General features: G+C 42.0%; 1 protein-coding gene across 2 annotated transcripts; it reads left to right on the top strand.

Annotated features, from left to right (window-relative positions):
* The first annotated feature begins 1,199 nt into the window (after positions 1 to 1,199).
* LOC306869313 (transcription factor Jun-like) lies at positions 1,200 to 5,419 on the top strand. 2 transcript variants are annotated; one of them, XM_079416013.1, is made up of 2 exons: positions 1,200 to 1,455; positions 1,849 to 5,419. In XM_079416013.1, the coding sequence occupies exon 2, from the start codon at positions 1,994 to 1,996 to the stop codon at positions 2,966 to 2,968; it is 975 nt and encodes a 324-aa protein (XP_079272139.1). In that variant the 5' UTR covers positions 1,200 to 1,455; positions 1,849 to 1,993; the 3' UTR covers positions 2,969 to 5,419. The 2 variants fall into 2 exon arrangements, with proteins under 2 accessions (XP_079272139.1, XP_079272140.1); XM_079416014.1 differs by having other exon boundaries at positions 1,451 to 1,604; positions 1,849 to 5,413.
* The last annotated feature ends 21,922 nt before the right edge of the window (positions 5,420 to 27,341 follow it).

The raw sequence follows: 27,341 nt of genomic DNA, 5'->3' as shown, positions 1-27,341 counted from the left end.
CTAAAACACCCCAGAACGGTGCATGGATGCAAACATTATTGCTGAATGAATAAAATGAAACCAAACAAACTCAGAACATGTTGTGTGGAGGTGAACGTTACAGTTTGATATATTATGCAATGCCACTCCTGCTGCACAACACAAAAAGACATGCAAAAAACTCTTTGAGGAATAAGCAATTATTCCTTTTTAAATGAATCCAGTCACATAAAGAAGGAAAGGCTTGGCTTATCTGATGACCTTGAAGGGAACTGCTGTTAGACACACACAACCCCTAAACAATTGTCATTAAGAGTGCAGTTGTGTGTTTGACGGAGAGTTAAATACCCCGGAGCAGATCACCTTTGGAGCAGCTAACTAATAGAGACGGGGAAACGACACTGGAAGTGAAGCGAGACCAGGCCAAACATGTCAGACCCGCTGGAGGCTAACCGACCCACACTAGTCCTGCTCTGATCGCTGTAACCTCCCACCTGACTTACCTAAGAGCAAGGTGTGGGCTAATCTCTAAAAACAGACATGTGGAGGTCGTGCTATCCGTGTAGGACAGCAGAGCGAGTGTGTGTGTGTGTGTGTGTGTGTGTGTCTGAATTTAGAGTGCTTTTCCACAATGGATGTATTTAGATGATGCTTTTTACCAAAGCGATTTTATAAACGATGCACATCACAGGCAAATTGTCATAAGACCACGATATTCATACACAATGCCCATTTTAAAATAGATAAATGTAGAAAAAATAGAGTGTTTTTAATAAAAAAGATATTATGGTGCCTTAAATTTAATAGATGAATAGAAATGAAAAAATAAGCACAGTCTACATGTGCTTACAGTGTTCTTTTTGTCTTAAATAAACAACCTTTTAAGGCATTTGGAAATATACTGAACACATGTTTGTCTCCAAAGCATATGATGTTGTTTGAGATGGCTGGGGTTTCATGTACATGCTTTCTAATGTTTTATGAGTTTGCATCCCTTATTTGCTAATTCTATTTAATTCAGTGTTTTTTACTGTATTTTTCACAACATTTGTTGCTTTAAAACGTTTTGGTAATATTCAGCGCGTATATGCATAGAACAGCGGCGCATATTCTTCCCATAATCACGTGACCCTCCGAGCGACGCGAACATCGCAGGCGTCCAGCGGCCAATAAACGCGACGCTCCGCGCGGGAGGAGGCGCGTCTGACTGACTGTCATGCGAGTTTCAGGAACCGAAGAGAACAGAAGGGCGTGTGTTGTTAATAATCAGCCGAGCAGAAAGTCCCACAGTCGTTCTGACAGCGAGCAGACGAGGAAACGCAGCGCTCCGGAGAGGACGAGGAGCCGCGCGCTGTTCTTGAGCCGCGCTTGATTCATCGCTGCGTGGGTTACGCTTCTGCGCTCGGCGCTTCCAGCGTGACTAATCGGAGCTTTGACGCAGTGGATTGTTTCTTCATCTGATCGATCCTACACACAGTAAGTGACTCGATCCGCCTGTTTGTTCGCCAGTGTGTGTGTTTTGGGATTTTGACGGGGGATTTTTCTAACGACCATGTGGCGAATTGAATAAGAAAGTGTTAGAGAAGCGCTCAGCTGTGTTTGGATGAAGCCCAGGAAAGTCAACAGTGAGTCTTTATTAACGGGAAGAACTCGAAGCTTCCTGGTTTCATTATTTTAATGACAGTCTGATCATTTAGAGATCACTTTGATGGCTGTGTGAATCGCGGAGGAGAAACAGAGAGTGTGTGTGTGTGTGTAAGTTTTAGTTGCACGATTGTGATTTGGGGTTTTGATTTTACCATCAGCCTTGTTTACTTTGGTAGCCCTTGGTTTATTTTTCTCATCTTCCATATTTCTACTCTTTTGTAGGTTTAACACGGAGGATTTCTGAATGCTCTTTCCAATCCCAACAACTCGACTGATTATTTTTTTCCGTCGTGGATGACTGAAAACGCTCCGCTGAGATAATTTCTCGCCGTATTATGTCTTGTGTGGAATCTGTCTTGCAGTTTCAATGACGGGTAAGATGGAAACGCCCTTCTATCACGATGATAGCGTTCCAAACTTTGGGCAAATTCCAGACTACGATCGATACCAAGGCCACAAGATTATGAGCAAGAAGAACAACATGCCGCACAATTTCTCCAACAGCGTGGGAAATGCCTCCAGCCTCAAACTCAACAGCCCCAGCGGTCTAGGCATGAGCGGCAATCCCAACGGCTCACTGATGTCTTCTCCAGACATGAACCTCCTGAAGCTGTCCTCTCCAGATCTGGAGCACCTGATTATCCAGTCTAACCAGGGGCTGGTTACTACAAGCCCAGCTCCCAACGCATCTGCCAATCCCTTCATGTACCGAAACCATGCCACAAACGAGCAGGAGGGATTTGCCGACGGCTTCGTCAAAGCTCTGGCTGACCTGCACAAGCAGAACCAGCTGGTGGGGGCCCCCATGTCGCCCTCCTCCTCCATCCAGGGCCCCTACCAGAGGAACCTGATGCCGGCCGCAGACATGCCCATCTACACCAACCTGAGCAGCTACAACCCCAACCAGCTGCCCTCCTCTTACCCCGGCGGCGGCCAGATGGCCTACGCCTCACCCCACGGCCCTCAGACCCGGGGCCCGGACGCTCCGCAGACGGTGCCCGAGGTGCCGCACCCGCCCGGGGCCGACCCAGCCAGCTCCCCGCCCTCACTCTCGCCCATCGACCTGGAGACCCAGGAGCGGATCAAGGCGGAGCGCAAGAAGCTGCGGAACCGCATCGCCGCCTCCAAGTGCCGCAAGCGGAAGCTGGAGAGGATCTCGCGGCTGGAGGAGAAGGTCAAGGTGCTCAAGACGCAGAACTCGGACCTAGCCTCCACCGCCAGCATCCTGAGGGAGCAAGTGGCTCAGCTCAAACAGAAAGTTATGAATCACGTCACCAATGGCTGCCAGATCGCCGTCAGCTCGGCCGGCATGGCCAAGAGCGGGGAGAGCACCAGCTGCTGAAACCACAAGAGGCTTTTCTGATGACTTTCTCTTTATCTGCCCTCGTGCTCATTCTCTGTCTCTCTCAGCTCCGTCTTGCTTCTGCTGGAAGGGCGAGGCGGGGGAGACCCGTGCATGAGAGCGATGCCGCTTTCCATCCGTCCAGGATTGACAGTGCTGCACATGCTCCCGAAGTACTTCTTCAGCCGCTCTTTGGACTCGGGGTCAGTCCGAAGCGACAGGGATGCAAATGCGCTGTGGGTGGGATGGTCATAAATGCGGTAAAGGGAACACAAACTCAAGTAGGAATTCTGCACTTGAATACTTTTCTCTTTTTTTTTCTGCGAACCCCGGCTCGCTACTGCAATTTTTTTCATAATCAGCATCTTGTTCAACCAATGGACAAACTTTATATGTTTTGGGGGTTCGTGTTTCTAAAATTGTTGCACTATTATGCAAACTTTTCTCCAAAGCTCCTGACGGACTCTTACAAATGTGGAAGAGAACCTCTCCCTTTATACTGCTTTGAGATGTCACCTGTATTCTAGTGGAAATCTCTTGGTTTAATCTGTCATCTTATCTCAGTAACAACATTACAGCATATGTTTGTTGGTTGGTTTGATATTGTGCAATTTGTGAATATGAGAAAAAAATATTTTATACGAACCAAGACTTTTTCAAAAGTATTACTGTTTAATATCGCAATGTTATAAGCAAAGAGACATCTGCGGATAAAGGATCGTGGTACTGTGCAAAACTTTAAATGGTACCTTTGGCCGTTTTTGAGTTGGGAATTTCCTGAGCATTCCGAGACCTTTTGCACTGTAATCTCCTGTCAGGAGATACGCTCTAATAATGGGTTGATAGCGTGTTTTTGCCATTTATCTAATGAGTATTGATGCTGTGTTAACCTAGAGTAATGGCGTGAAAAAGCTACTCTGGACTAAAGAAATGGGATAATGCACCAAGTCAAGAGTCAAAACTGACCTGAAATATGAAATACAGCAAAAGGGCTTTTGATCAATAGTATTTTGCATTTTTTTTCTGCATTTTATTTTATAATTGTTTTAAAAAAATGAATTATGAAGCTATTTTATTTATACAGAATTTGTATTTATGTTGTTTTCTGAGGAGAGGAAGAACACGGTCGGAATACTAGTGTCTTGTTGACACGTTATTTTTGGGAAACTACACGATTGCACATAAATCAGAAACATTAAATGATGTGTAATATTTATCCTCTGTGTACAGCATGACAGTTTGAACTATAACTACAACTATGTTTATAGAAGATAAAAATAATAAATGAGAGAAATTTTGAAAGATTGTTGGTAATGGCACCCAGACATTGTTTGACAAGGCGAGCAGAAGACGTCGGATCAGCTCGATGATGTAACGCTGCGATAAAGGACTCGTGGAAGGCCTGCTTTTGCAAAAACCATCCGTGCGTTAAAGAGTCCTGTACGTCTGCCAGCGTTGCTGCTCAGAATTGCTGTTCAATGCCTTTCTCACAGTCAATGGAGATGCAGATGATTTTATTTATATATCTTTATCCGTTACGGAGATGATTCATAAGGATACCTGAGACAGGACTAGAACTGTCAAATAACCTTGTGCAACAAGAAGATATTTATTTTTTGAAACTTGAATAAGGTTTTTGATGTCACAAACGTATTGTATTTTTGTACAAAATTGTTTTAAGAATAGTGTGTGTACGGTACCTACTGTATTACTTTGTATCATTCCGAATGCTTTATTTATTGAAGTGGTTTTACGGAGCAGTGTGGTGTTGTTTTATTTGAGCTCGGCTCTAAGTGTTTCTGTGTTGCTGGTTTGTGTTCGTACACGCCTACTGTTGGTACATTTGTCCACCGAGTGCTCGAGTTTTTCCACTGGTCCTTGATTTGTTCCTGATTGTTATGTGTTCCTCTATATGAACCCTAACTCTTGTGTTGTTTCCTGGGACATTGGGACTGAATGGCTGTGTTTTTTGATCCAACTCTAAAGACTGATCGCATCGTTTATTTTAAAACGAAGAAATCTTTGACAGACCACAAGGTCTTCTCTTTACTGTGTGTCATATATACACATACTAAAAATGAGTTTACTCGGTTTACTTTGTGTGTACAGAAGACGATTATCTTCTCAGTCCTGATCCCAAATTAGAGTCAGACTTTCATGACTGAGTCGAAGATGAAGTTTGATGATGAATATGTTACAGCAGCACGGTGTGTCTTGATGGGGAAGAGTGTCAGATTTTGACGGCCAGTTCTGGAGCCTCATTTACTATTTTTCGAGAGAATTACACAAAGACTCGAGCGACTGGTGTCAAACACGGGCTGACGGGAACGTGTGACTAAGGGGCGACTTGCCTCGCTGCTTTATTTGCTTCTAAATAACATGCAGTCTTTAAATGCTGTTCTTTGTTTTCTTTTTTTATCAACAATAAAGCGGAGTAGGTTTCTGAAAACTTGTCTTGCTCATGTCATGCCTTTCTTTAACACAATAATTCAGTGTTGTTGTGTTTCAGTCCAGTACACACACAAATCTGGCACTTGAGAAATGACACGACAGTCTGGGCAAAAGTCATTAGTCAGTTGTCTTAACAAGGGTCATAAAGATATTCTGTGCCTCGGCCAGGTCCTGTAAGTGCGAGAAGCACAGCCGCCCACCCGGTGTGTCACAGCCTTTCCCATAAAGATGAGCAGCACTTCCAGTAAAGCACAAGGACGGCCGTCTGGGTCATTGTGAAAGTAAAAGTCAGAGCTGAGGAGCTGCAGGGGAATCTGTGCTACCGTGAGCGTAACGGGGAACTGACCGGGTCTCAGATCCCGCCAGCTATCTCCTTCAAAGAGAGAGAACGGCTGAAAACCACCACAAACCAATAAAAGGCAAACCTCAGCAGACAGTTCTAAACGTGATTTATATATTTATATTTGCTGGATACTTTACAAAGTGATGTCTTCAGGCTCCAAGTCAACAAAATAAGTTTTGCTCTGCAGGTTTGTGTTGTTTGCTCAGAGTTATGCGGATGCTCAGTCTTTTGGGAATGACTAACGCTCTGTTTCCGCCCACCTTTCTTCCCACACAGCGCCAGGAGAAGCGGGTTTGGGTCGAAGACTTCCGTCCATTCTCAGACTCGATAGGCTTTCTGTCGCGTCACAGAGCAGACGTCGTCCCAAAAGAGGGACAATCATGTAGCAATACAAAGGCTTTCTGTGAAGTCATGTCTTATGTAATGTTGTAGTTCTTGTCTTTACTTATTTCTAAAATAGCTATCCAACAAAGACATTACTGCTTGTTGACCCCGCGTGTAACGTCTAACATCATCCTGCTGAAGAAAAAAACTATAGAAACCATCACAGAAATTGTACTGGTTTTAATGGAAACTGTAATGGTGCCTGTGGTCGCCTTCTATTGGTGGCTTGTTAACACACAAAACGAACAACAGGAAACCATTTTTTAATGGTTAAAAGTTGATGTTTTGTAATGTTTGTTATGGTGGAAACCATTAGAATCTCTGTGATGGTTTCTATTGTTTTTTCAGCAGAGGTTGTGTGGCAGAAAGGAGAGTCAAGGGCAGAACTGTGGAATTTTTAATACATTCTGATTAGGAGTCATTATCAGTGCAACTACTGAACATAAGAGAGACAGAGAGAGATCAGTGAAATATTTGCTTTGGGAGGGTGCGGGTGTGTAATCAAGGTTGCAACATGTGAGTAGGAGGGACACACCCCCTCGTGTGTGTGTGTGTGTGTGTATGTGTGTGTGTGTGCGTGTGCGTGTGCGTGCGCAGACCAGAGTCCTTCAATAAAAGATGAGAAGCTGAGAGCCATTAGATCCAAACACACAATAGCCGTGATCGCCACATGCTGCTATTTGAGGTGAACACTGCCGCATGGCCTTGGCAACAGCCGCTGTCTTGACACGCTGGAAGATGCAGCGGAAACTACCGGAGCTTCCACACATTTCTGCTTCTTATTGTACAGTCACGGCAGAAGGAGGACCGTCCTCCTGTAAATATAACTTCCTGTAACTGCTCGATGAAACCACGATTACAGCATCTGGAGGTGTTTCCCCTCCCATATCCCACTTCTCAGAGAAATTCTCTTTTCTTCGTATCATTAATCATAGTTCAGAAGAAGCGTGAGGCCGTGTCATTCTGAAATAGCTCTTAACTTCCCCGTCGCAGATAAGTGAGTTGATGATTACAGATCGACTCGGGCTCTGGAGGGAGATTTATGATTGCATTAGCCGTGACTGATAAAAACCTTTCTGACTCAAAGTACCCCAAATTTTCCAAAACAACCCCCGTATGTGATGTTTACCCTTCGCTCTTTCTGCTGAAATTATGACAATTATGACTGTTTTATTAATAAACAGTCTCTATATTAAATTAACCACGGTTCATTTTGAGAATCCAAAAGTTTCTAGAATGGTATGTTCTTCAGTGTGAACAACAGATACTGAGAGCAGAAAACAAGGAATAAAAAATATTTTATAGCATTTCAACGGTTTTTTTAATGCTGTCAAAATATTAATCGCATCCAAAATAAAAGTTTTTGTTTACAGAATATTTGTGTGTACTGTGTTTATTTATGATGTATATATAAATACACACATGCATATATACTGTATATTTAAGAAAAATATATTACGCTTATGTTTAATATATGTATATATGAATATAAATATATACATGTAAATATTTGCAAAATATATAGGTTACTGTATGTGTGTTTCTTTATATATACATAATAAATATACCTAGTACACACACATATATTCTGTAAACAAAAAACGTTTATTTTGGATGTGATTAATCGCATTAATTATTTGACAGCACTAAATCATTTCATGGATCCTGAAGTTTGCTGAGAGCTGCTGCTCTGTATTTCTAAAGCACATGTTCACTCTGCTGAAGAAAACAATAGAAACCATCACAGAAATTCTAATGGTTTCCACTACAAATAATATTACAAACATTGCAAACCATCAACTTTTAACCAGTAAAATCTCTCTGTTTAAATCTAGATTAAAGACGCATCTCTTTAGCCAAGCATTCACATAATGCATCTCATCTAGTACTGCAGTTATATCTGATCAAATGGACTTTATTTGGGTTGAACAAATCATTTTTGCTTGGTTGGAACAGCAGCTATGCTAATTATGTCTCTATTTGTTTCTCTGTTTCTGCCACGGGATTGATATAGGATTTACACAAGCTTCAGTCTGGATCCAGAACACCTGAGAAGAGACGATGCCAACCCTGAAACAACACATAGAACTACCAAACTTTGCTATAAGTTTGATTGCAACATATAATCATTGCTGTTAATAGTGTTCATCATCTGTTTGATTACATCATTAACTGATTTTATTGTACATTTCTGCCATATGTACATCAACTTGGCATAGCCCCCACTGATAATCTGCTACTAAATATAATGTAGAAACTTTAATTTTTTGTAAAGCTGCTTTGCAACGATTTTTATCGTGAAAAGCGCTAAACAAATAAACTTCAGTTGAATTGAATTGAATTGAAACCATTAAACGTGGTGTTTTGGGACATATTCCATTAGGATTTATTGGATTTAACAAACCACCAATAGAAGGTGACCAATTACCAGCAGAGACCCACAGGCACCATTACAGTTTTCATTAAAACCAGCACAAGTCCCATTATAAGCAGTAAAACCATTACAAATTCTGTGATGGTTTCTATAGTTTTTTTCAGCAGGGCACACATACCTGCAATGACTACATACTGTCAAAATGCGGCTTGAAGAAACACTTCAAGGCACAGATGAAGACTCAGGGAAGAACCAGAAGACGTTTGCTGGAAGATGCGTGGGGAGAAGCTGTCATCTAATGCAATTCTGCAGATATATTCTATATTTCAAGAAATAGTCTGAAAGGAAAGATGCGAGGAGGTAACAGCTTTTTCTAAGAATTTCCAAATATTCACTAAATAATGAAATATCCAGATTGATATGCTACTTTGTCTTCTATTGCAATTACATCTTAGTTCTTAATAGATCAAATGTTTTTCTCTCTATAATACACAACTGAAAAAGTCTCTCTAACTGATTCTCATGTTTAAGGTTAGTGTACAAGAGCCTTGTTCCTGTAGATCAGACAGTAGCGTGTGATGCTGGTAACACAAAGGTCATGCGATATGCAATAACTGAAAACAAATTCAAGTTGGACTTCAGTGTATTCAGATAGAAGATGATAAATGCTAAATGTGTGAAAATGAGCTGCCCGTGGAGTTTGTCGTAGATCTGGTGATTCATCAGAACTGAAACTCTTTCTGATCCACTCTTGTGGATCTGATTATTCAGAGACGCGTCTCATTTGGTCCGCTAGCTGTTCTACGGATAACGCTTCTCACTTTGCTTTCTTTCTTTTTTATTGATGGGGAAAGTGATTATTATGGTGCTCTAAGGTGAACCAGACCTCCAAACTGTTCAAATAATAAAACAAGCCACATTTTAAACCAATTGACCTGTTTGTTTTAGATTGTTTTTAATTGGACTTGATTTGATTTAATAGAGTGCAATTTAAGGCGTCACCTGGCCAGATTCTTCATGCTGCCTGAATGACCTGCTTTTACAATGAAACACAGGCGTGTGTGAATGTAGAAGACTAGCCTGGTTAGCCACGCCGAAGTGAAGGAGTGTGTTTGTCGTGTCTGTTGTGTGTAAGGTGGCTGTTGTTGTTGTGTCAGCGAGCGTTTGCGAGACTGAGCGGTTTCTCTGGAGGATCTGAGAGAGGCTGAATGAAACGAGTGTGTTGAGGCAATATTCCTAAGCGGCTCTAATCTAAAATATAATCCGATCGGTCATGCTGACAAGTATTATCCTATGAAAAGCGTCCTGAAGGAAATGCAAAGATAAATCAAGGTCACTTTGGTCTGGCCGCGCTGGTTTCGGCTCGGGTCCACCCAAACGTCTGAAAGCAGGCTTGTTTACATATAACAGGGCTTTCCGTTAAACTCGAATAACCTGTAGGATTCACGAGGGCATTCATAGCTCATTATCATTTCTCTGTCACTTCAGATCTTTTTTTAGTAGGACAGGCTTTACAAACTCAAACACAAATCAATCTTCTATTCCATCAGATATAACAGAGTGCACAAACAAACGAAAGCACTGAGCGAGGCAGGTGATGTCATCCAGAGTTCATTCATTGTGACCCTGCAGCACAAAAGCAGTCATCAGTAGCACAGGTATATCTGTAGCAATAGACAACAATACATTGTATGGATCAAAATTATTGATTTTCTTTTATGCCAAAAATCATTAGGATATTAAGATCATGTTCCATGAAGATATTTTGTAAATTTCCTACTGTAAATATATCAAAACTTTATTTTGATTAGTAATATGCATTGCTAAGAACTTAATTTGAACAACTTTAAAGGAGCACTGCGTAAGTTCTGACATTTCTAACAGTTACTGACACCAGTGGCCGTTAGAGGAACTGCAGCCAGTCTCATGCTCGTTCTCGGTGCGCACTAGATAAGGCTTCTTTTTTTTCTTTTTTTAAGCTTACGAGGAATTTCTGTGGGTGTCTGGGTTGTGCTGGAGGCTGGTCGCTTCTTTCCGTCCGCAGAGTCCATTTCAAACACTACCGCTAGCGATTGCCGCTGTAGACGAGAACGCGCATGACGTCACATTTTGTGAATTTTCATGCCAATTCGGACCCGACTCCTCCAGACACAACTGAGCCTACAGGCTGATAGAGGCAACCGTGGTGGACAGTCAAGGTGTCATTCTTCCTATTACATTATGGTTGGCTCATAAATGGACAAATGAAAACTCTATCTTAAAGATTTTTTTTTAAGTAAAAACCTACACATAGTCCCTTTAAAGGTGATTTTCTCAATATTTAGATTTTTTTTGCACCCTCAGATTCCAGATTTTCGAATAGTTGTATCTCAGCCAAATATTGTCCTATCATAACAAACCATACATCAATGGAGAGATTATTTATCCAGCTTCTGATGATGCATAAATCTCAATTTCGAAAAATTTACCCTTACAAATAAAAGGTGCTTAAAAGTTCTTCACAGCGATGCCATAGAAGAACCATTTTTGGTTCCACAAAGAACCATCTCTTTCTTGGTTACCTTTTTATAATCTGAAGAACTTCTTTCACCACAAAGAAGCTTTTGTGAAACAGAAAGGTTCTTCAGATGTTAAAGGTTCTTTATGGAACCATTTAGACAAAAAAGGTTCTTCTATGGCATCGTGAAGCAGCTTTATTTTTAAGAGTGAATGACTGGTTTTGTGGTGAACCAAACTAAAGCAAAACATAGAAAACATTTTCAATCACGGAGCCGTGGCAGCAAACCTCTTAGAAACGTGAAGCAGTTTGTTTTTACAGTATTGATTTCATGGGGTCTCCAGCGATTACCTCACGCCGGAGGGGTCATGATCTCCTGATGAGAGCATCGCTCTTAATGCTAGCGCAGCCCTGTCTTACATTTATCCAAATATTTTCGCGGTATCCATGAGAACCGTTCTGAGGAAAGATGAGATTGAGCTAGCGAGAAAGACCTTTAGCTCTCATCTCACATACAACCACTTATTCTATTAGAGAAAGACAAACAGTAATAGATTACTTTGAAGCCTTTTTGGACAAGCATTCAATCTGTCTTCAATCAAACAACAATTGAAAACAAAAGAAAAGCCACCATAAACAGCAGCTGAAATTGAAAGTGATTTTAAAGTGTAATCTTGACGTGTTTTATCTTGAATGTAATGCTTGACTGTGAATGAGAAAGCACTGTAGTAGTGACGTGATGCACTGTCTCAGTGTTGAGCATCACGGCATTTAGCGGCGTCCCGTGTAACCCACACATCCACTGTGACATCACTGCGAGATTATTTGGCACAGGCCTTGATGCCTGTGTAGTGTGTAATGGAATAAATCGCCCTTGTGCTGGCCGCAGCACGCAAAAACACATCTGAAAGCTGTTATCAGCAGCAATGACATCAGCCGCCTGAGCATGAGCTCAATCAGAATCAGTGTGTCTGTGTGTGTGTGCGTGTGTGTGTGCGAGAGAGAGTGTGTGTGTGTGTGTGTGTGTGTGTGAGAGAGAGAGAGAGAGAGAGAGAGTGAGACAGTGTGTGTGTGTGTGTGTGTGAGAGAGAGAGAGAGAGAGAGAGTGTGTATCTGTGTGTGTGTGTGTGTGTGTGTGAGAGAGAGAGAGAGAGAGAGTGTGTCTGCGTGTGTGTGTGTGTGTGTGTGTGTGAGAGAGAGTGAGAGAGTGTATCTGTGTGTGTGTGTGTGTGTGTGTGTGTGTGTGAGAGAGAGAGAGAGAGAGAGAGAGTTTGTGTGTGTGTGAGAGAGAGAGAGAGAGTGTGTGTGTGCGAGAGAGAGAGAGAGAGAGAGAGAGAGCGAGTGTGTGTGGGTGTGTGTGTGTGTGTGTGTGGCGTGTTTTGTACACGCAGGGTGTGTAATGCGTCAGTGCGGCAGTGTTGCAGTAGTATTGCTTGTAGTTAGCAGCATGCATGATGCATGTTGCTCCTGCTTGGCACTTTCTGCTTTCAGCTGCTGCCACCGGATAGCCCTTTGTTCTTCAGGGGTGAAAAAAGAAGCCGTGTGTGCAAGTCTCCTCTGCCGGTACATAGCCTCTCCACTGCCAAGATCTCGTGCACGCCTCCCCATGGCACACACGGTAACTGGTCCCTTGCGGTTCCAGCCTAAGCTGTACGGGATATCGGAGCAGCAGTGGGCCCCAGAGACGTGGCATGCAGGTCCATCGGTGAGTGGAAACGCCCTGATGCCCGCCAACCACTGTCCCAGCTATGGGCAAATAGCCACACTATGGGTAAATAGTGAAGACCCCAACGATGGCGCAGGCGGAAGATGGTGGTGTGTGAACCATCACAACGGCTGAGAAGGCGGAAGAAGGCAATCCCACAGCCACGAGGGGTAACTCGCGAGGGTACAGTGGCTAGGGGAGCAAACCCTGAAGACAAACCTGCACTTGGGTCAGATCCAATCTACTCATGAGCATTCAACCGTAGCCCGAGGGCAGCCTCATACAAGAAACTCAACTGCACAGCGCTGAACAGCCACACCACTAAAGATAACCTCCGACGGCTCCTTGCTGAAAACCTCAACAAGATCCCAGAAGAATCAGCCGACTGGCCAGCTTTACGCCAGGATATTTATAACGCAGCCTTAGAGGCGTTCGGCCAATTAAGGAAACATCACCAGGACTGGTTCGACTGTAACTCAGCCGAGATACAGTCACTCCTAAAAACAAAGCATGAAGCCCACAAAGATCTCCTGTCCTGCCCTGGATCTCCCACCCTTATAACTTCCTTCACTGCTGTAAGAGCAGAAACCCAGTGAGCCCTCCGGACTATGGAGAACAGCTGGTGGGTGCAAAAGGCAAAATAAATCCAGAACCTGGCAGATTGCAATAACACTCAAGGCTTTTACGATGCCTTAAAAGCATTGTACGGCCCCAGGAAACGGGCGATTGCACCAGTCCGATCAGCTGACGGGTCCACGCTCTTCAAGGACCACCACGAGATTCTTGCCCATTGGGCAAATCATTTTGAGAGTCTCTTCAACCACACCAACCCTGCTGACCCACATATCCTTGATAATCTGCCAGACCTGCCACCAACCATGCACTTGGACACCCCACCACTTTACACTGAACTCCAGCAAGCCATTGCAGGGCTGAAGATCAACAAATGCGCTGGACCTGACGGAATACTTGCAGAGGTTTTCAAACATGGAGGATACATCCTCACGCGCCATCTGCACCTCCTGATCCAAAACATCTGGGAACATGGGACCCTCCCACAGGACTGGAAGGATGCTAACATCGTGGTTATTTACAAGCAAAAAGGAGAAAGAGCAGTCGGATATCTCTCCTCTCCATCGCAGGGAAAGTCCTGGCCAAGATCATGCTCAGCAGACTCGTTGAGCACATCTCAGAAGCTGTGCTTCCGGAAACTCAGTGTGGCTTCCGGAAGTCCAGATCCACGACAGACATGGTTTTTGTCTTGAGACAGCTGCTGAAGAAGAGCCAAGAACAGCACAAAGACCTTTACGTAGATTTCATCGACCTTAGTAAGGCTTTTGACACCATCAACCGTGAGCTGCTCTGGAAATACCTCTCCAAACTTGGAATACCATCCAGGTTTCTCAGCATCCTACAGCAGCTGCATGCTGGGATGCAAGCCAGAGTGCTCATGGGAGAACTCGAGTCTGAGTTTTCTGAGGTAAACGTTGGGGTGAAGCAAGGCTGTGTCTTGGCTCCGGTGCTCTTTAACATACTCCCCTCTGCCATCACCTGCCTCTTCCATCGTGTCATGGGGCATGAAGACGTTATCCATGTGGAATATCAACTTGACGGTAGCCTCTTCAACATCCGTCTACTCCAGGCCCGCACAAAGACCCGCCAAATCTGTGAGCTTGAGTATGCGGATGACTGTGCCGTCTTAGCCCACAGCTCGGATTCTATGCAGCACGCCCTTAATACGATATCCAAGCTGTATCAATCTTTTGGCCTACAGGTTAACACTCAAAAAAACCGAGGTCATGTCCCTTCTCTCCACCCACACCCCCCCAGTTTTCACATAAACGGTGTTCCACTTAAAACAGTGGACCACTTCACCTACCTCAGCTCCACTTTGTCCTCATGCTGCTCCCTTGACACAGAAATACACACCCGGATAAGTAAAGCCTCATCATCTTTTGGACGCCTACGTAGCAGGGTTCTTGAAAACCGTAACCTGAAGGTCAGTACCAAGGTCGCTGTTTACAACGCCACTCTGCTTTATGGGGCTGAGTCATGGACCTCATACCGCTAGCACATCACCAACCTAGAGGCCTTCCATATCCGCTGCCTACAGAAGATCCTCAACTTGTCCTGGAAAGATCGAATCCCCCACACAGTCATCCTCAGCAATACTGACTCAATCTGCATGGAAGCAGCAGTGGCCAAAAAACACCTGCATTGGCTAGGGCACACCATACGCATGTCTGAACATCGCCTGCCTCGCCAAGTCCTCTACAGTCAACTAATGGGCGCAAAGCGGTCCGCTGGAGGGCAAAAGCGGCGTTTTAAGGACTACACCAGGGACCTCCTAAAGCGAGCGAACATTTCCCTTACGCAGCTCGAATCTCTGGCACTCGACAGGTCAGCCTGGCAGGTCACCTGTGCCACTGCAGTATCTCAAATACACCAAACCAGCCAAGAACGACGATCCGAGAGACGCATCAAGAGACACCAGTGGGCAGCTGGTACCCCCCTGGTATCTGGTTTCCCCTGCTCCATCTGTGGAAGAGTGTGCAGCTCAAGGAGCGGACTTGACGCCCACGTGAAGTGGCACCAGCGGCAACGTCGCTGAACCCACCCCCATCCCTGGAGCAAGCGTCATCATTGAACACGATGGACAGCTAAACTGTGTGTGTGTGTGTGTGTGTGTGTGTGTGTTTGTGTGTGTGTGTGTGTGCGAGAGAGAGAGTGAGTGTGTGTGTGTGTGTGTGTGTGTGTGTGAGAGAGAGAGAGAGAGAGAGAGAGAGTGTGTGTGTGTGCGTTTATGTGGTTTATGAGGACACAAATTTGTATAATGACATGGGTATGACAGAGGTATTACAATATGAAGGTGGTTTATGAGGACACTGCCTATGTCCCCGTAATTCAAAAGGCTTAAAAAACATACTAAATGGTGTTTTTTTGAAAATCTAAAAATGTACAAAGTCTCCTGTGAGGGCTAAGTTTAGGTGTAGGGTTGGTGTAGGGCAATAGCACACACAGTTTGTTCAGTATAAAAATCATTACGCCTATGGAGAGTCCCCATAAACCACAAAAACCAACGTGTGTGTGTGTGTGTGTGTGTGTGAGAGAGAGAGAGAGAGAGAAACCACAAAGACATACACTTACCTCGGCCTAAAAATCAGCTCAATAGGTAACTTTACTTTGGCTGTGAAGGAGCTCAAAGAGAAAGCTCAAAGGCCATAAAAAGATCAATTAAAATCGACATCCCAATCCAAATCTGGCTCAAACTTTTCAAAGCAGTAATTGAACCAATTGTATTACATGGCAGTGAGGTGCCATCTATAAAATTTGACTTTGTAAATTGGGAAAAACACCCGATCGAAAATCTGCATCTAGATTTCTGTAAAAGAATGCTCATAGTCCAAAGAAAAACACCAAACAATGGATGCAGGGCAGAATTAGGCCAATACACTCTCCTTCTAAACATCCCAAAAAAAAGCCCTGAAATTCTGGAAACACCTAAAAACAAGCGACCCCAACACATACCATTACAAAGCCCTGAAAAACCAAGAGCTGAACCCCATAAGGTGTCCCCTCCAGCAGGTGCTGAGACTGACTCAGTACTCACACACACTCTCAACCATTCGGCCCACACAGATCATCAACACAGAGAAACACAAGTACATCACCCACTGGACAAACACCATCAAAAACCAACAGAAATGTGTGTTTAATGAGTGTTATTCGGCACTAAATCGAGAGTACACCATGGCAAGCTACCTGAGCACAGTGACTGATGTGAAACTCAGAAAAACATTGAGGATGTACAGACTCAGCGAGCACAGTATGACACACACACACACACACTCAGCGAGCACAGTCTGACACACACACACACACTCAGCGAGCACAGTCTGACACACACACACGCTCAGCGAGCACAGTCTGACACACACACATACACACACTCAGCGAGCACAGTCTGACACACACACACACACACACACACGCTCAGCGAGCACAGTCTGACACACACACATACACACACTCAGCGAGCACAGTCTGACACACACACACACACACTCAGTGAACACAGTCAGACACACACACACACACACACTCAGCGAGCACAGTCTGACACACACACACTCAGCGAGCACAGTCTGACACACACACACACACACTCAGCGAGCACAGTCTGACACACACACACACACACACTCAGCGAGCACAGTCTTACACACACACACACACACTCAGCGAGCACAGTCTGACACACACACACACTCAGCGAGCACAGTCTGACACACACACACACTCAGCGAGCACAGTCTGACACACACACACACACACACACACACATGCACACACACACTCAGCAAGCACAGTCTGACACACACACACACACACACTCAGCGAGCACAGTCTGACACACACACACGCTCAGCGAGCACAGTCTGACACACACACACACACTCAGTGAGCACAGTCAGACACACACACACACACACACACACTCAGCGAGCACAGTCTGACACACACACACACTCAGCGAGCACAGTCTGACACACACACACACACACACACACACTCAGCGAGCACAGTCTGACAGCAGCGCTACGGGAGGAAACTAGAGTCGCAATTCCAACATGGCGGCTCTAGGAGTCTGTGGCAGGGTCTTAGAACCATCACGGACTATAAAACACCACCCTCCAGATCGGGGAATGCAGACGCTTCTCTGGCTGACGAGCTGAACACTTTTGATGCTCGCTTCGAGGCTGCAGCTAATCACGCTAACGGCGCTAGCAGTGCTAACTGCATGCACGCTGAGGAAGCCGGTGAGGACAACGTATTCACCATCACGGAGCATGACGTGAGGAGGGCATTCAAGAGAGTGAACATCAGGAAGGCAGCAGGACCAGATGGCATCACAGGTCGGGTTCTGAAGGCCTGCACTGACCAGCTAGCACCGGTGTTCACCGAGATCTTCAACCTCTCCCTGGAACAGTCCATAGTCCCCTCATGCTTTAAGCAGTCCACCATTGTTCCTGTCCCCAAGAAACCGCAGCCCACCTGCCTAAACGACTATCGCCCTGTAGCCCTCACATCAGTGGTGATGAAGTGCTTTGAGAGACTGGTCAGAGACCACTACCAGACACACTGGATCCACTACAGTTTGCATACAGGCATAACCGCTCCACGGAGGATGCCATCTCGCACCTCCTCCACACCACAACAAGTCACCTGGACTGCAGAAAAGGGAATTATGTAAAAATGCTGTTTGTGGACTACAGTTCAGCGTTTAACACCATAATTCCCTCCACACTCACCTCCAAGTTGGAGGTCCTTGGTCTCAGCACATCCTTGTGCCAATGGATCTCCAGCTTCCTGAAGGACAGACAGCAAGCCGTACGGATGGGTAAACACACCTCATCCTCCATCACCCTAAGCACTGGAGCCCCTCAAGGTTGTGTTCTGAGCCCCCTGCTGTACTCACTGTACACTTATGACTGTGTGGCCACTTCCAACTCCACCACCATCATCAAGTTTGCTGATGACACTGTTGTGTTGGGCCTGATCTCAGACAACGACGAGACGGCCTACATACAGGAGATTAAGAACCTGGAGAGTTGGTGCCAGGTGAATAGTCTACACCTGAACATCAGCAAAACTAAGGAGCTGATAGTGGACTTCAGTACGAAACAGGAGCGGTCATACCAGCCGATCACGATCAGCGGGACTCCAGTGGAGAGAGTGGACAGCTTCAGATACCTGGGTGTTCACATCACGCAGGACTTGACTTGGTCCTGTCATACCAGCACCCTGGTGAAGAAGGCCAGGCAGCGTCTGTACCATCTGAGACGCTTAAAGGACTTTAGACTTCCCTCTCGGGTGCTTAAGACTTTTTACACCTGCACCATTGAGAGCGTCCTGACGGGCAGCATCACTTCCTGGTTCGGGAACTGCACTATGCAGGACAGACGAGCCCTCCAGAGGGTGGTGCGTTCAGCGGAACGTACCATTCACACCGAGCTCCCTGACCTGCAGGACATCTACAGCAAGCGGTGCCTGACCAGGGCCAGGAAGATAGTGAAGGACCTCAGCCATCCCAACAATGGACTCTTTTCTCTGCTGCGTTCAGGGAGGCGCTTCCGCTCCATGAAGGCGAACACAGAGAGAATGAGGAGGAGCTTCTTCCCGCAGGCCATTCGGAGTCTTAACCTCTCTCCACTCTAATCACATCACCCCACACTTCCACTTTGCACATTTTTCAAGTACAATCTGCACTAATTTGTAAAAGGTTACGTAAGGATAAATGAGTGGGACTTACATACCATTTGTCTTTGTCTTTAGTATTCCTTTTACTCACTTTACTGCACTGCACAGCACAGCACACGGACACTTTATCACTGACATACACTTTACTTTTTATAGAATCTATATAGAATCATATTCTATTTTTTATTCCTCATATCTATTTTTATTCTCATATCTATTTGTTATTTTATTTTATTGCTAGTTTATTTCTATATATATATGTTTACTGTACTTTTTCTATTTGTATTTTTGTAAACTTGAGGTTTTTCTTAATTTTGTTCGACAATTTGTTGGACAGTAGTACAATACATTTCACTACATGTCGTACTACGTATGTATATGTATGTGACAAATAAAATTTGAATTTGAAATTGAATTTGACACACACACACACACACACACACTCAGCGAGCACAGTCTGGCCGTAGAGACGTGGGGGTTCCCCCTCGGCTGGGGGCATCACAATTCATGATTTATCACGATTCTTTGCCATGTTGGTTTTCAAGCTGTTTGAGCAGTGCAGCCAAACTAATTTCCCTATTATAAAGACAAAGCCTTTCAAGGTAACAAAATATAAAAAAGTACGGCAGATATTTAGGCCAAAGTGGGTGAAGATAAAAATATTTGTCATTATTTTATCTTTGTTATTAAAAAATGAGAACAATGATACATATTACAAATACACACAATATACAAATAAAATAAACCGTGTTTTATTTTCAGGTACAATAGGTGTATTTAGCAGCAGCATTCAAGAAACTGAAGGAACAAATATAAAAATAAAACACTACATAGATTGATTCCTATTAAAGAAACTGTATTAAAGTTTTTCAGTCAAGAATAGTGAGTGATTTTTTCTCTTTGTGTTTGGTGTTTTATTAACATTAAAGGAATAATTCACCCAAGAATTTAAATAAGCTAGTGTTTTATTTTTATACCTTCATTTACTCACTCAAAAGTTGTTTTAAACCTGAGTTTCCTTCTTCAGAAAATAGCGTTTATGTTTAGCAGAAGAAGGTGGAAAATCAAACAGTTGCTGGTCCACAGTGACTTCCATAGTATTTTTTCCCCTACTGTCAAAGTCAATGTGGACCAGCTACTGTTTGGTTACCCAGATTCTCCAAAATATCTTCTTACTGATGTGAATGCATGTGGCACTGTATAGTATATTGATACGGCGGCGCCAGAACTGCAGCTGATAGAATGTGCGCTGTAGCAAGATACAACGATATTTCTTCAAAAGCAGATTGCGGAGACGTTTTTATCCAGGGCCGCTGCTGGCCAAATGGTGCCCTAAGCAGGATTGTATTGTTGTGCCTCCTCCCTTAAATATTATGGAAGTTAAAAAAACACCTACCATATGGGTCAAAATAGGACTTTATTAAAATATAAAAGTAAATAAATAAACAAATTGTAATTAAATTGTATAATTTACAAATTACAATTGTAGCTCTAGACACTTACCTATGGCTATTATTTTTATTAATACAGTTGTCTGGTTAATTTTATGGTCTCAAGCATTCAGAAATCAGAAGAAAATTAAGCAGTTTTATTACGAAAACCATGGTTAATTTTTGTAAGGGTTGCGATTTCCACATGTTTTTTGTTGAAGAAATTATTGAGGCTGTGTCATCTATAGCAAAAAGGTGGCCAAAAATGAAAGAGTAGGCGGATATTTGAATTAAATGTTTGGCCAATAGCCTATTAAACAAAGATATGATCGTCATGTAAGTGTAATAGCAGCAATGACCAGGCCTTTGTAATAACATGATGTTAAAAAAACAATACACCATCGCAAAATTGTAATGGTTTTACTGGTTATAATGGGACTTGTATTGGTTTTAATGGAAACTGTAATGGACCCTGTTGGTCTCTGCTGGTAACTGGTCACCTTCTATTGGTGGCTTGTTAAAACCAATAAATCCTAATGGAATATGTCCCAAAACACACTACAGAAAACAGTTTTTATGGTTTTAATGATTAAAAGTTGATGGTTTGTAATGGCATTTGTGATTTATTTGTGATTCATTTGTGATAGTATTAGAATTTTCTGTGATGGTCTATATTGGGTTTTTTTCAGCAGGGGCCTCATGGTTTTTATATAATGCATTTTAAGTCATTTTAAATGCTCTTGTTGGCTTAGGTCTGTGTTTATACCACAAAAAAATTATATATTATCTTAATACTTCTTTGATTATGAATGTAGCCTACCTGAAAGTGACGTGCGGGCTTCGTTTTCATCATCTTTTTTTCGCATTTTCACTTTCCATCCTCTCCCCTCCTTGCTGAACATGATTGATTTCGAAAGCGAAAGTGAAACCGATGAAACAGCATGCATAAGAAAGCGATTGCATGCTTTAGCAGCGTCAGCAACTGCACGCAATCACAGATTGCACACTTTCCACCGGTACTCCACCCCACACACACACACACACACACATAACGTGATTTGTGCCCCCCATAGAAATTCAAATGCCCCCCTGATCGAGGTGCCCTGATGGAGGGCCGCATTAACACCGTAAGGGGCCCCTGGGCTTTACCTCTTGAGGGGCCCTTCATCAACGAGAACTACATTCTACATTCACTCAATCTTGATAATCACAAAGTGCTAGTCATCAGCCTTTAATTTTGAAGTAATAAAAGCCATTAACAAAACATCCAAACATAAAGGTCTGTCATATAAAATATACACAAATATCACTGCATGATCACATATGCACATAGTCGGACATATTTCACACAGATAGGTTAACTAATTGTGTTAACGTTGGTTAAATTCATTATGAACTAACATTAATTTAGGAACAGTGCAGGAAGGTAAATTAGTGACGGTATATGTAGCTTACTCTTTCACAAAACAGTCTGTGCACTTCTGATTTACCTTCACAAATATGTCTTTCTGCTTGAGGATCTTTGCATTTTTTTTAAATCACTAATTTAGATTTTTAATGCAATAACGAATGAGTGAAACCTTTGTAGCGAACTGCAGTAGCAAAGTTTTTGTGTTTACCATCAAAGTTGTATTTTAGCCTTTTTAATTAGGCCTACAATTAATTAGGCTGGACAATAAGGACTGCCCGATCAGATGGCCTGGTGCCAGTTTTAAGCCTTGCCGACTTAAACATTCAAGAGAGTTTAAAGCATTAAAGAGCAAGAAGACATGAAAGGTAGGTTTCAATGCGCGAGCCCCAAATTGCCTTTCTTTCCACAACTTACGCTTGAACAGAACAAAAACATACATAAGTAGGCTATGCAATGTTATTTTACATTTGATTATTCAGTTTCTGTTACTGAACATCTACAAACTCCAAAACTCCAAAATATATATTTTCATTTTTATCTTTGTTCTGTTTGTTTGTGCTATTGCTTATAATTTGTTCACTTGTCTTCAGTTGGAATCCAGAATTGTAAAATTGAACTGGTATATATAAATTTGGTATCAAAAACAATGATAACAAAACTTTTTTTTGATAACAATGATAACAGCCTTTTTTATTTTTGGTGGCAGGGCAAGTAAAAATTTTAACCACTGTTGAGCCCTTATGGCCAAATCACATATGTGACCCGTGCTGGCAGAATGAGTCGGAATGTGCACGGGCTAATTTTGAACTACAGGCAAAAAAAGTGAAAAATGTTGCTTTTGGTCAAATTTGAGGTTTTCACAAAAATGAGTTAATTAAGCCCTCGTCTAGCAATCCCAATGCTCCAAATAGTAATTAAACATCTAAAATAATCTTTATTTGTACGTTTAGCCTAGCTTTTTCTCTGCTCGCTTCTCACGCTGCCGCTGAATGATTATGAATCGCTTCTGTCAGCACGAGATCCCGATAAACACACACACAGCCTACTGTTGTCACGGAATGACCCTCGGACAAAGGAAATGATGGTTAAAACAGGTGAGTTTATTGTCAACAACTGATGCGGGTGCAGAGAAAAGGTGAGTAACTTGATGATAGGAAGGTATTCTTGACTAGACGGAGATGACGACTGTGGTTCTTGGTTCGCAGGAGATCGTGGAGCGGAGAAGGATGGAAGCACACACCTCAGAGATGGAATGGAGCGTGATCCTGGAGCTGCGGAGACGATGGAGCTGGGAGAGGGAGACAACACTGAAGAAGAGACAACAGGTGAGTGAAGCAGGTAAGTATCTCAATGAATCTGGGAAGTTTCAGAGAGAGGGTCCACAATGTCGAGACGAGATCGGACATTGAGTGAAGTGAGATGTGTGCTTTTGAAGGTTGGCTGATGAGGGTGCTGATGACTTGCAGGTGTGTTGACGCGTTTCGCTGTATACGCATGAATTATTTACCGTATAGGCGTTTCGTCCACACGAATCCGGCGTTTTCGAAGAGTGAAACCGATCATTTCTGAAATCATTTCTCTGTTTTTTTGTGTATCTCTGTGGCAGAATTACAGCGCCACATATTGTTCTGGCATGTGTACTACATCGTTTTCAGTCAGTTTCAGTGATTCCGTGTGTACGCAGATATTTCCTGAGACGACTCCTTGTTTACGGAATTTGAGGCAAAAAAAAAGATCAGGGAGAAATCTGGCTTCGTGTGGACGTAGCCTCAGATCGCTGCTCTTGATTGAACTGCTTTTGTAGTTTTAACAATCAATTTATTTGTAAAAGTGATTTTTACATTTGATTATTTGTTTTTCTTACTTGAATGCTTGTTGCTTTGTTTAGGTACAAAATGGAAAAAATTATTGCCTTTTTTTTTTTTTAATTAATGCATTTGTCTTGTATTGGTTCTACTTTTTTTATTTTATTTTTTTTTATTTTATAATAATGAAAAATAGCTTTATTGTGATTATTAACATATTAATGATCATTAAGAAAATAATTGGAGGAATATGCAGCGTTGCTAGGGGATTTTGGTTTGGAACCTTCAGAAAATTTGAACACTGTTTTTCTCAGAATTTACTTTGCTGATTTCATCGACTGTAGCTCAGGCATTTTTCGCCCTATTCCAACAAATTATATATCATTTTGAAGGTCTTTTGATAGAGAATGTGAAAATAAAAAATTACTTATTTTTGAAAATTTGCTCATTGTGACTCATTTTGCCAGCACAGGTCATATATAAATCTTCAGTTGCCTCAGGATTTGATTATGATTATGATGCATCACAATGCATCTTTTCCTCCAATTATTTAATTACCATAGTTAACAAATCATCAAAATAAAGCTCTTTTTGTTATTTTACCTTTGTTATTTAAAAAAACAAAAACAAAGATGCAAATTAAAAAACAGTAGAGCAAATACAAAATTGGCCTATGAAAAAATGGAATTAACAGTCCTTTACTTTTTTCCATTTTACATATAATTTACAGATGCATTTAAGTAAGAATAATACAGCAATTGAATAAATGTAAGTGTAATCATTGCATCTTCTTTAGTGTATTAATTACAATTAATAAAGCTACAAGAGTTATTCAGTCAAGAGCAGTGAGTAATTCGCTCTTTTCTTTCGTTGTTTGAGGTGTATATTAAGATCTAAATCACGAATCTAATCTAATGTTACACATCAGATTTTTTCCACAACTGTTTATGTTCACTTCCATGGCTGTAGTGTGTAGTCGCTAACTAACTACTGCAAGCTCAAAGTTAATTATTAGACTAATAGCCTACTGTATCTTACTACTGATAGCATATGACCTACCTGCCTTGATCTGCATCGGCATCTTCGCCTAGCCCCGCGTTAATATGCTGTGAGCGACGGAATTTTTGGCAATCTTTCTCTTTTCTGACTGGTTGAAACTTCTCACGCCCGCAAGTGCATTCAAAGCAAACCGATAAAGCGTAATTTTGAGGGAACAGTCAACTCATTATAAAATGCAGTTACAATATTTTCCAGCATCACCGGGGCCCCTCTCAGTCCCTCGGTTTATGTTTTGGATATTTAAATAGCCAGATCGCAAACAGATTCAATCACCAACGCAGTCTTGTTCCTAAATGACAGTGATTGAGCTATGTTTATTAAATCCTTAAATCATGTAACATTTACATTTTAAAATCTGCGTTTTGTGCTGCCGCTGACCCAGAGAGGGCATGAAACATCTTTACAAGTCTTTTGTATCGTTATTTCTGCATTATAAACATTCAAATAATCACAGAAGTACTGGAATAAAAGTTTATAGTTCGGACATAATCATTGTTGTCTACAGTAGCGATCAAAAAAGAGAAAACCTTTTTGAAAGTGACTTCACGCTTCAATTACATTGTAACACCTGCAGGTGGCGACAAATGACTTAAAAAAAAAAGAGATTCGTTCAAAAAATGTTGATTCATTCAGGAATGAAACAAGTGAAGTCTTTATGAGCGAGTCACTGAATCATTCGTTCAACTTGATTTTTTTTTTGACAATACGTTGAATATAGAATACATTTTATAAACAGATTGTAGCAATTTGCATTTTGGCAGAAGCTCTAGAAAATTGCATGCTATTTTGTTTAGTTGTCGTGATATCTATTAAAGAAAATGGTTTCTACATTTATCCAGAACCGTGCATCTCTAGTTGGTAATTTATCCACACATAATATAAACAAATAAATTAATTTAATGTCAGATAACGCATCAAAGATGTGGTTAGTGAGGCTCAGTATCCAACGTATGGGGACGGCCCTAGTGGAAAAAACATACTAAAAGGTATTTAAAATATATTTATTTTCTGCTAAGTATTCTACAAATAGGGGAGACCAGGGATGAAAGTAACACTTTTTGTTTGAGCATTAGTAACTCAGTGGTTGTTTGTGCTAGATCTCTCAAACTTTGATATACTGTAACCACATTTGTCTACTACAAATAAAACTCACTTGGTTGAGGTTGACGTGTACTGCATAATCACAGATTGCGTGAGTTAATGTCAAATACAAAGAGTTCCATTGTTACAACCTACCCCACTACTGGAGTGAGTTAACACAGGCTGGGGATAGATGTAACAGTGTGAAGTCATTTGCTGAAATAAGACCCACATTTCCAATTTATTAAAATGTTTTATTTAAGAACAAAGAATAATCAGTTATGAATAAAGTGAACCATTTAAAATTATAAAAACTTTATATTGTATCCCTTTTCAATTTAGCACAAAAACAATTGCTGTGTGTGTGTGTGTGTGTGAGTGTGTGTGTGTGTGTGTGTGTGTGTGTGTGTGTGTGTGTGTGTGTGTGTGTGTGTATGTGGTTTATGAGGACACAAATGTGTATAATGACATGGGTATGACAGAGGTATTACAATATGAAGGTGGTTTATGAGGACACTGCCTATGTCCCCGTAATTCAAAAGGCTTAAAAAACATACTAAATGGTGTTTTTTTGAAAATCTAAAAATGCACAAAGTCTCCTGTGAGGGCTAAGTTTAGGTGTAGGGTTGGTGTAGGGCAATAGCACACACAGTTTGTTCAGTATAAAAACCATTACGCCTATGGAGAGTCCCCATAAACCACAAAAACCAACGTGTGTGTGTGTGTGTGTGTGTGTGTGTGTGTGTGTGTGTGTGTTTGCACTGTGTTCCTGTCACATAAGAGTTCAGTCACTAACTGTGTTGCCATCTACCTATTTTTTATGTGAAGTTGGAATGCTAGATGGAAATGTCAAGATGCGCAGAAATTCTAAAAATGTGCACAAAAAAAACGTATGTGCTCATTTGAGGCGGATAGTGTTTTTGTCCAATAAAAAGTTATGCTCATAAACTATGATGGAAACAAATTTTACATAAATCCCTTGATGTGCAATAAAAACATCACATGACTTTGCCTCAATTGAGGATGTGATTGGATAACTGGACTCATTGTAATCATTAAGAGTTGATTGTAACATTTTTAATGAACTGTTACAACTATCCCCACCCCAAGCAGCCATGACATAGCTAACTGTTTTAGCATGTGGGGTTTAAGTTAGCATGAATGCAAAGTATCAAATTAAACTAGAGAAACAGCTACTGCAGGTTATGTAAGTCAAAAGATTGTATCTACAACACAATGATTGCTAGGAAAAAAATAATCTTATTGAAAAATATTGGTTTCTTTCCTGAAAATCTGTTTTTTGGTCATAAAATCTACAATGTTGCTCACATTCACATGCCTCTTGTCCTGTAACATTAAAAATGTGAATGGAGTGTATGATATTGATAACACAGCTCTTTTCTGACTTGTCAAACTGACCGTGTTGCAACTAATCTCATGTTACAAGACTCCCCGGTCTCCCCTACATTTATATATTTATGTGCAAAATAAAAATACCCTGCAATTGTATTTTTGGAATACTAAACTGGTAAATTTAAAGTCTGCTAAATTGGAACAACTCATTTTGTACTTA

Source organism: Barbus barbus (assembly GCF_936440315.1).
Source record: "Barbus barbus genome assembly, chromosome: 5".
Classification (NCBI taxonomy): Eukaryota; Metazoa; Chordata; class Actinopteri; order Cypriniformes; family Cyprinidae; genus Barbus; species Barbus barbus.
Note: the sequence above shows the minus strand (reverse complement) of the source record. Positions and strands in the feature narration are given on the sequence as shown.

Coding starts and splice junctions, on each gene's coding strand:
- LOC306869313 (XM_079416013.1), top strand. CDS start 1,994: ATGACGGGTAAGATGGAAACGCCCTTCTATCACGATGATAGCGTTCCA.